The sequence below is a fragment of the Saccoglossus kowalevskii genome, chromosome 2 (genome assembly GCF_978046115.1).
Source record: "Saccoglossus kowalevskii chromosome 2, keSacKowa6.1, whole genome shotgun sequence".
NCBI lineage: Eukaryota > Metazoa > Hemichordata > Enteropneusta > Harrimaniidae > Saccoglossus > Saccoglossus kowalevskii.
Genome location: NC_140642.1, coordinates 40,152,925 through 40,164,131, shown reverse-complemented (window position 1 = coordinate 40,164,131; position 11,207 = coordinate 40,152,925). Strand labels below are relative to the sequence as shown.

Below are 11,207 nucleotides of genomic sequence, written 5' to 3'. Positions count from 1 at the left end.
GCGTCGTATGGTCATCCCACTCTCAGTCAAGCAGGACATCCCCCGCCTCATACTGGTACTCATCATGGGACCCATCATCACCATAGTGATAATTCTACCAACATGTACCAAAGACCTCCTCTCCCTCATACTGGTACTCATCGTCCCCACAGTGATAATTCAACTGGTATGTACCAAAGACCACCTCCCCCTCATACTGGTACTCACAACCCCCACAGTGATAATTCTGCCAACATTTATCAAAGACCACCTCCCCCTCATACTGGTTCTCACAACCCCCACAATAATTCTACTCACATGTACCAAAGACCTCCTCCCCCTCATACTGGGACTCGTCGTCCTCACAGTGATAATTCTAGCATCATGCACCAAACACCCCCTCCCGCGCATACCAATACAGATCATTCCCACAGTGATAATTCTACCAACATGTACCAAAGACCTCCTCCCCCTAATCATCATCCCCACAATGATAATTCTACCAGCATGCATCGAACACCTCCTCCTCCGCATACTGATTCTCATCGTCTCCACAGTGACAATTCATCAGACATGTACCAAGCACATGAATACAGTACGTACCCCGAAAATGCTAGGACTCGTGATCAAAACAGGTTTAGTTCAAACTATGCAAGAGATTCTAGCACACCAAGTACACATGAGCATCAAAAGAATGTACAACAAACTTTCCATGAAATGTCCCCACAACACCAAAGACACCACCGTGAAACAAATCGACCACCTCCCTCACTGCTCTCATTACAACTACCGCCAAATGTTGGCCAACAGAGAAAGGACAGCTTTGCTCCGGGCAAACATCAAGCGTATCCACCAGAGCTGAAAAGGCCACCTCGTTTTTCACAGCCAAGTTACCATGCAAGACAGTCTGCATCAGACAAAGCTACTACTCATCAACCAAGTATACCAATACATCGTTTGCCTTCAGACAATTTGCCCAAACCTGCAGCCAGCAATATGTCACCTGAGCTGAAACGATCTCGTCTGTTAAAACCTGACTATCTCTATGAAGCTGGGCAGAGGCAAATATCCCCACCTGATTTCAGGAGAGATTATCACAGTGAGCCAAGCAATACCACTCCTGAGATGAATAGGCCTCGTCTTTTACAACCTGACTATCTGAAAGCATCTGGTCACAGCCAAACACTCTCACCGGACTATAGAAGAGGACCAGGTCTTCTGCAGCCTCAACATCTGCATAAATCACACAACACTGTAGAACAACCACAACAGACATTCAAGAAAAGAGTACGACAAAGTCGTTGGTGTCCAGTTGAATCTAACCCTCAAACTGATAACCCAGAGAGAAATGTTGAAGATAATTGGAAGCATGATGGAAACGTTTCTCAAAGTTTAGGCCCACCTGCTAACTTTGAACTTAAACCGTATGTGCCGAAAAGATTTCAAGACAGTGGAGAACAAAACAATGGAAAAGCAGTAGATGTTGGAACTACTGACAATGCAAGAGAAAAAAATGATGCTGACACTCTTCTGCCCTCATTGACATTAAAAACTCCTATAGTAGTGATTGCTGCCATCAATGAAGGAGTGGTTGATAGACTACCAGTGAAACAAGCAATCAACTTAGCTGGTCACACGTCTGCAGTGAACCACATCAAATGGAACGTCAGTCAGTATAGCCATCTTCTTGCATCAGCATCCATGGATAAAAAAGTTAAAATTTGGGATGTTATAACTGATAAAAAGTGTGTACAAACATTATCATTTCACACTGCAGGAATCAAAGATATCAGCTGGAATCACAGTGGTAAACAATTAATAAGTTGTGGGTTTGATAAAAATGCAAGATTGTGTGATGTTGAAACAGGTAAGTTGTGCGGTTATACTAGAATGTATCTACATAATAATTGAATACAGTCAATTCTATAAAGACATGAATGTGTTTTTTTTATATAATATTTATGAATGTTTTATTAATTTCAAATGATTATTGAAAACAACACAAGGCATTAACAGATGCATGACACAAAATTGGCCAATAATTGAAAGAAATTTGCAAAGACTTTTGGGTAATGGACACTGTTAAATGGCTTCTATAGCCAATTGACTAATTAATTAAATTAAATGCTAGGGTCTTCCAGGGTACATATTTTATGAATATTTTCATAAAAAAAAAACATTTTTGCCTTCATTAAATTATTAACTGTGCTTGTGACAAGATTCAATTTGCTGAAAATATTTTCTGTGAAAAACTTATCAAGAAACACCTGTAAGTTGTTTGTTGGTGCCCCACTCCATACAAATTAGTCTGAAGCATTTAAAAGTTTTTGACTTTGAAATTGGGTGACAAAAGTATGCTTTTCTAGCTCAACTGTCATTATAGATGAAGCAGTTCATGTACATGTAGGTCCATTGTTGTCTGTCAACAATTACATTTTCGACTTCTTGAATACTACCGGCTCAATTGCTTTGATACGTAATTTGTGGGCCTATGGGTTGACCTCCATGAGGCAACAACCAAAGAAACTACCATGGCTGTGATATGGCTGTAACCATGGCAAATAATTAATATCTCATACAGAGCATTATCAACTTTATTTTGAAAAAGGCACTACAAAAATAGCGAAGCTATTTTGACCGCTAGGTCGCTTGTTTCTATGTAGGTCAAGAGTTGGAGTGCTTCAATCATCCATCTTATGTGACGTGCATCAGATATCATCCGCAAGAACCCAATGTTTTCATCAGTGGTATATATGACTCTGCAATACTGTGTTGGGATATTCGATCTAAAAAGGTAGGTACTGTAGGTAACTAGTATTAAAATAGTATTTAGCATGTTTGCCTTGGAGTGTTTTCCCATAGATGAACGTTTACTCGGCAGTATAAATCAGAGTACTGTACAAAGCAGTATATTAAATTATGGGTGACTGGTTCACACTTGCAATAAGCACTACCAATGTGAAACAGCAGTTACTATAGGTTTCATACCATAATTATCATTTGTATCAAGAACGAAGATTCACTTAGGCATCTATGAATATCATCTACACTATTTTAAAAACAATTTTTACAATTGTATGCTTGTATTCATTTATGTTAATATACCAACCCTTAGATTTAGATTTGTAAGTGTAATTTTAGCGTAACCCAACTGGTTTTCAAATGATGGACTAATACATTTAGAGCGAGTACAATGCCAATTACCAAATATAATCTCGGGACTCCTTACAGAAAAAAAGTGACTGCAACTGTGTTGTGGGAGAAATAAAATGTCAATGCATCAGGTGGCGTGGACACATGCTCAGAATAGAACAAGTCAGACTATGTCCTGCAAGTAGATCTAAAGTGGATGCCCCAAAACATGGCATACAGTTCCTGATAGAAATAATATTGTGGTCTTGTGTCCCAAATGGGGTAGTGAGTGGTAGTAGTCGTAGTGAAAGACACAAATGAAATTATCCATTGTGAGGTTTTTGTTGACTTTATGACCTTTAATTTGATACTTCTTTTCAGGTGGATACAATTTCTCCTTCATACTTAATTTTCCCAATAATAGATGTAATATTATGCTTTATTTTAGATTATACGAGACTACAGAGGCCAGTTTGGTCAAATTTTGGATCTTCAATTTATGTCAGGTGGTTCTGAATTTCTTTGTTCCACTGATGTTGTTTCTAGAGATTCCTCTGACAGAACCATTATTGCCTGGGATTTCCAATCTGGAGCTGTGTTATCTAACCAGATCTACCATGTAAGTGCCTGATTAGTTTATCTGTGTACCGGGTACTAATAAATTCTGCTTGTTTCCTTGGTTACTAATATATATTACCGGTAGCACCATTTCAAGTATAATGGTTGAGCTTTCTTTTGAGTCGTGTTGTCATATTAGTGGGTCCTCTATTCAGCACCTGGTATGTTTTGTGTTCTGTCCATTAGTTCAACATCATTTCTATGACATGATTTTGTTTAAAGATTGTACAAAGATAAATTTGTTTTTGGTGTTATTGACCTTGACTGACGACCAGAAATCAACATTTATCACCAATTTCTCAGGCATGCCTGGCTGATTTCATGGCATTTGTCTCGCACATGTAGGGTTGCCAGTACACATTTCTTTTTTCAAAATGTTATTCAAAATGGCCAATTATGCGGAATTAGAGGTATTAGTTCACACGCGAATTAAGCAAAATTCAAGATGGCACCATGCTTGTTTACAACATTGTTTGACCCACGATGATGGAATAGCGTCCTTAATAGTCTTATACTGTTTACAAACAATTTTTGTTTGAGCTGTATTGGACAAAATGGAACCGACTTGTACCAATTCACAAATGGCTTTTGGTGGTAAGATTTGATTTTTGTGATTCCATATTTTACAAATTGACGTTGAAATAAAACATTTCCATTTGTAGGAAGTAACGAGTGGATTATAGAACAAGGGTTGATGATAAATATCTTTGAGTGTCTGTGGGATGGTGTGTATATGGTCTGCAATAGTCGCCCAGGCTTGCAACATTTCAGAGTAAAATTGAGGCAGATTACTTAGTTTTCTGATATCAACTGCACATGTGTTGCCACTGATCAAAATAATCTGAAACCCTATTCAAACTATTTTCAGTTTATTGCCAGAGAATGATTGCCTTATCATGAATGTCATGTCTGTCTTGTTTTGCATAATTTATGAAGTCAACAAACAAAATGGCACCAACCATTGACCCAAAGCGTGTTTTGCTCGCTATAAATGGGTGTATGTTCTCTAGTTATTTTACAATTTGAATTTAAATAACTGGTGGTCATTTTCAGCTTCAAAAGTAAAATCACAAAATATTAACTATGTCATCAACCGTTTTTTTTAGCCAAACTTTGTTTGAATATTACACGTGACAGGTTACTGATGTATGTCAATTTGTTTGTGATTTGAATACCATGTGTTTTTTTATCATTTCTCAAACACATCTCGACAGATTTTGTGGTAGGTTCAAAGACAAGATATAATTGATATATATGCACAAATATTTCATAATATTTTAATTAATGAATGTAGTATAAAAAATGCCCATAAATCATCACCAACTTTTATTCATTTAATAATTGCTTTAAATTTTCACACATAACCCACTCTTTGACTTGAGATGTCTGGTGTTTCGCTCATAAGAGATCATTTTGAAAACATTACTAATGAGGACTGTTACAATGGCTTGCTTATCATGATTTAGTTACTCTGGGGGAAGGGGAGATGGTCGGAAAAGTAGGCTATGTAATGTTACAAGGTCTTAATAGCACATCCAGCAATGGGGCTCTAGATTTCACAAAATTCTAATGTTCCCCAAACTAAAAGCAGTATTTAGCGACTCCTCTACTCTGGTGTTGTCTTTAGAAACAATCTACTTCATTCTTACTGTAGCTCTAACCTACATGTAGATACAAATGTAAACATGACAAAACAGCCTCTAGCAAACATGGTCATATAGCATTGATAAAATTATGTGTATACAGTGCCATTCTTAGCACATTGATACATCCCTTAAATGCTTAATTGTATATATATGTGATTCACAGGAGAAGTATACATGCCCATGTCTGAGAGTTCATCCGTGCGACAATTCATTCATTGCACAGAGCAATGGAGATTATATTGCTTATTTCTCAACTATCAGGCCATATAAAATGAACAAAAACAAACGATCGGAGGGACACAAGGTGAGTATTGTCCACATCACCAATGGAATTACATCTATCTTGGATAGTGGAAGGAAATATGTTGATTCTTGTTCTATTGATCCTTGTTCATGAATGGTGTTGGCGTTTCACTCTTTCTTCAAAGCATGTCATAAATTTATCTAATTTAAATTCACTTGTGTGTAATTTGGACAGGTATCTGGATATCAAATAGGATGTGATTTCTCCCCTAATGGTAAAATGATTGTAAGTGGAAGTTCTGATGGTAAAGTTTATTTCTATGACAACAAGACAGGGAGGCAGGCCCACCAAATGGAGTGCCATAAAGAAGCCTGTACAGACGTAGCATATCATCATACCATATCTGGCATGGTTGCTACATGTAGTTGGGATGGCAGCGTCTCAGTTTTACAGTAATTTTAGACCATCCTGTGTAGATTTATACTCTGAGGTCTTTGGACAGATGGTGCAAATATACATGCTTAGCAGGACACATTCAGACTCAATTTTGGAACACAATTTTAAAAACTTGAAGCTCTACTGCTATACCACATTGTGTTCATATTAGACCCATGCAAAATTCAAACACACATTGAGTGGGGTGACATATGGACGACATATTGTCATGAACTTGCAACATTTTAGCAAATGAACGTCCTTGTGGAGCAGACAATATTGAAATTGTTTATAAAACCATATCACGTACATGTAATTGACATGATTGCAACAGTGTGATGATACCATCTCATCTCTTCTCAAAATACACGTAAACGAAAGCTCCTTGGGTCATTTGACAATATATTCAATGTAAAATTCTAAATATTGTTTTTTGGTTCACTCGCGAGATATCCACTTGAACATTATACCTTATTTCATAGATTTGCCAATTTTCTTCAAATTCTAAGGAACTATTCAAATTTTATATTTTGTACTGGTTTGTACTGTAGCAGGAATTATTTTGTGCTGAAATTGCATTATGGCCATTTGTAGTAAGAACCTTTTTAGTCCCCGTTCGGACAGTCCGAAAACGGGGACTTATGTTTTGACCTCCGTCCGTGCGTGCGTCTGTACCTGTATCTTAGAAATGCCTGGACCAATCACAATCAAACTTCACACATACATCATACATGATATTATACATATGCACGTCAATTTGTTTCACGATCTGATTCAAGATGGCCGAATGGCAGCCATTTTTGTGCTAAAAATCATCATAATTAAGCATTTCTCGGCTGTTTACAGATGGATTTTGTTCAAACTTGGTATATACATTAGACATTATGGGACCTTGATGCAAATAATTTTGTTTTACGATATGATTCAAGATGGCCGAATGGCGGCCATTTTTGTGCTAAAAAATCCTAAAAATCAACCATTTCTCGGCTGTTTACAGATGGATTTTGTTCAAACTTGGTATATACATTAGACATTATGGGACCTTGATGCAAATAATTTTGTTTTTCAGATAAGATTCAAAATGGCCAACTGGCAGCCATTTTGTATTAATGAATGTGGTTCTCGTTCCATATCTCTGACTTCCTTTCACTGATTATGTTCAAATTTTAAATATTCATTATACATCATGTCATAGATAGACAGATATACTGGTTTGACGATCCTATTCAAAATGGCCAAATGGTGGCCTTTTTTGTGTTAAACAATCAAATATCAAGCATTTCTGGCATTTATGGATGGATTTCGTTCAAACTTGGTACATATATTAGACATCATTTATTATATTCAAAATGGCTGTCTGGCGGCCATTTTGTTTTAATGAATGGGCTTCTAGACCCATATCTCCGACTTTTTTTTGATTGATAATATTTTCAAATTTTTAATATTCATTATACATCATGTCATAGATATACAGATATATTGGTTTGACTATCCTATTCAAAATGGCCGAATGGTGGTCATTTTTGTGCTAAAAAATCATCAAGCATTTATGGGTGGATTTCGTTCAGACTTGGTACATACATTAGACATTACGGGTTCCTGATGCTCGTCATTTTATTTTTCAGATTGTATTCAAAATGCCTGACTGGCGGCCATTTTGTTTTAATGATTGGGCTTCTAGAGCTATATCTCTTAAATGCTTTGACTTATTTTATAACGATAATATATTTGTTATACGTAATATATTTTCATGTAATCAAAATGGCTGATTTTGAATGCTGTTCCAGAGCAATATCTCTCAATATGGACATATACAACTGTCAATCATTTTAATGTTAAAAAATCATATTCCTGTCATGGTTATATTCCAGCTATATTACTATAAACAAAACTATATATCTTAAATTTGATAACTAACAGGGACTGTGCCATGCATGGCTTGTTTTCACTAACTTTTGATGTGTTCAATGTAAAATATAGAAAAATGTATTTTCAGTGATTCATTTTTTCAGCCAAATCACAAGGCTCCTTCTGTAACAGAATTACCATCTTTGATCCCCAGTTCAGTAAAATTAAATTGAACTCTTCATATTTTACTTTCAAAAACAGCATTATTTTTTTTATTCTATATTAGACACAAATATTTCAATCAAATGTCTGTACATGTTTAGTTCAGTTGATGTACCATAATCTTTTTGATGTCAGTATTACCTTGTACACATGTAGGTACCAAGGTTCTTCAATTTGTTTGTATCTCCATTTTATCTCATTGGTACAGCTACGTATGTACATTTTATTGTTATTTTAGTAGTAGAACCAATTTATACAAAAAATTAGTGTATTGTTTGTTTATGTATTTTATGACTTAAATCTGTAGCATAATACTTTGTCACTACATAACTACTGTGGTACACTTTCCACTGTATCAACAAATATCATTACATTACTTATGTAGACGGGAGTTGAATGTTTCAGGGAGAGAAGAAAAATTAACGAAAATACATCATGATTTTTAATAACAGTAATAAATAATACAACATGTAATTCATGGCTTCACTGTACCAGCAGTTCAACTTGCCATATGATAGAGGAACATACAATGATGGCTGGTGCTTGGTTAGCTTACTATTCTAGCTTACGATTCAATCTTTAGCATTCTACACGAGACCAATTGAAAGGAAAACTTGACGGTTTGGGTGCTATTTCTGCACATCATTATTGACAATGTTTTGTCAAATTAACTGCTTTTTTTTTAACCATAAATATCATCAAAAATAAAACTAGGTTTTTCCATTATGGTCAGCATGTGTGACAGGTATCTTCTAAATGGTCAGTGATACGTCTAGATGCAAAGGATTTGTGACAACAACCAGACCTATAAGTTGTCTATTCCATTGGTTTGACCATGTAAGCAACCACTATGTTTAAATATTGTAAATATTTGACCTTTTCAGCAGACAATTATTTCTGTATTTATATTACATTGAATACTAAACTGAAATATTTAGCTGTGACTTTAGTGGTGTAAAATTTCCATTGTAATTACAGCCAATGTTAGTATGGCTCTAGCAGCAAAAAGAGCCAGTTTGGTTTTAAAAATCAGGTCTTGCAGTAGAACTTCTATTTCCATGTGAATCTGCATTTAACTATAGTGTTTTTAGTTTCTGTGTATACATATTTGGAGTAAAATCAAGTTTTAGTGAAAGCCATGCTTTTAAATTCTGTTTACGCAAAATGATATGTATTTTAAACAATCAGTAAACACGTTTTGAATAAAGACTATCACCCAATTTAAAGAGTTTGTGCTGTTGTATATTGGGAGATGCCATCATTCTCAGCAAAACCAAAATGAAGATAGAAAAACAGTAACCCTAATAGAATAACAATGAACAATAATAAAAAACAGTGTTGAAGTGCTTTCATAGGGGATATAGTAATGGTACATTGTCAGTTTATTGATGATATGATTCTGTGAACCAGTTTTGAGGTTGAAGTATGGGAGTTAATACTGCGCCCTCTATGGTCAAGATGTAAAATTGAGCAGTATTTGTTTTCACAAAGCTACTGAGTAATTCCATAACGAGTAATAACATTGAGAAAAAAAAAACAGTATAAAACTTCTGTTTGTTCTGTTTAGGCAAACATATAACAAGAAAAAACAATGCCAAGGTAACAAACAGAATAAGTCTCGTATGTTATTTTTACTACGGTTTTGTTTGACGTTTTTTACTCTTCTTCATGGTAGGAACACTGCAATATATGTCATCAGGTTTTAGTTGACCATCTTTACTTCCATTTAATAGTTCTCCCGCAGACTGAGAACGCTTTTCCAATAACTGAACTCGTGTAGCCAATCCAACCAACATGAAGTTTATCTGTCAACAAATTAAGAAACAAAACATGTAGTGAAGACATTTTTACCAAACTAGCACAGTGCACACACAGTGTGGGCATGTTTGAGGCAAGGGGATGCATGTAAAGGTGTTGATATGTGGCATGGTGTGTATGATATGGACATATACCATAGGGAGCCCAGGGTTCTGAACATGGAAAATTGCCAAATTATAGGGGTGGGCATTTCCCCTGATATCCACGACAAAAAAAAAATGAAAATTCGCGAAAACCGACAACATGCACTTCAACTGCGACAGGGAATAGAACGGTAAATAAAAACACGCAAGAGAAATAAATATGCAACATTAGAAGTAAAACAAAAATATTGTATTGCTTATAATATGACAAATAACCAGAAAAGTCTGTGTGATTGCTAACTCACTAGTGCTAGCGTCAGGCACCCCCTCAATCATTTTCTAAGTGCAGGCTTCTGGAGAACGCAAATGTCTTTATTAACTACTACCTAAGAAACCCCAATTCATTGAGAAGGGCCTCTTTTAGGTTGCGTCCCGTCGTAGCGGGTCAGACTAGTTGCTGACCAAGCCCGAATGACCACAGGGGTCCCTGCACATAGGCGATAAGTCGGTCTCAGCATTTTTGAGGACAGATTTCTCTACCATCAGCACTCCTTGGAAGTTTCCATGTCCTCATGCAGAACTGTTTCGGTCTTTACTTCGAAAACATACTACGCCCTAATTTGGGTTTTGGGTCTAGCTTTCTCTGGCACACCATACCCTGTCACCGTAGCAGCAATTTTGGCTTTTTGCTCCAGGGAAAAATAGTCATTTTGACTGACAGGAGTCTGTGGTGGGTGAATTTAGGCAGAAGGTTCTCCGAACCCGCCTATTCACATAGTTCATACCCACCATAGACTCCAGGTCCCCTCCCACTCTTTCCGTAGCACTGGTCTAGTCCTTGATGCGGAGAGAAAGGAACCAGAATGAAGGTGAGGTGGTGTCACCACATTACCTCGGTCACGTGGTTTGTGACGCAAGGGAACAAAATTTTGGGCTCATGGGGCCTCCCCTGACCTAGATTTTACCTCTTCGTCATTGGCAGAATCGCTGATTAATGCCTACAGTTCAAAATAGTCATTTTGACTGACTGGAGTCTATGATGGGTAATTGAACGTAGTGAATATAGGAAGCTTTTTTCCAACGACAGAATTTTCATGACAGAAATGCAATAGCTGTGATGAAAGATGGTTACAAAATTGGAAGTCTTCGGCCTGACATTGCAAAATTGCTGGCTCCAGTTAT

At 36.5% G+C, this 11,207-nt stretch overlaps 2 protein-coding genes across 2 annotated transcripts in view; one reads left to right on the top strand and one right to left on the bottom strand.

The window, feature by feature from the left end:
- Positions 1-307: 307 nt before the first annotated feature.
- LOC102804077 (WD repeat-containing protein 25-like) lies at positions 308-9,483 on the top strand. Its single transcript, XM_006813597.3, has 5 exons — positions 308-1,846; positions 2,643-2,773; positions 3,560-3,730; positions 5,539-5,679; positions 5,854-9,483. The coding sequence occupies exons 1-5, from the start codon at positions 364-366 to the stop codon at positions 6,073-6,075; spliced, it is 2,148 nt and encodes a 715-aa protein (XP_006813660.2). The 5' UTR covers positions 308-363; the 3' UTR covers positions 6,076-9,483.
- The window catches only part of LOC100371453 (uncharacterized), a 37,580-nt gene continuing 34,916 nt past the window's right edge, over positions 8,544-11,207 (bottom strand). The window contains exon 5 of the mRNA XM_002732397.4: positions 8,544-9,929. Within this exon, the coding sequence (XP_002732443.2) occupies positions 9,759-9,929 (171 nt within the window). The 3' untranslated portion in view covers positions 8,544-9,758. The remainder of the gene's footprint in view (positions 9,930-11,207) is intronic.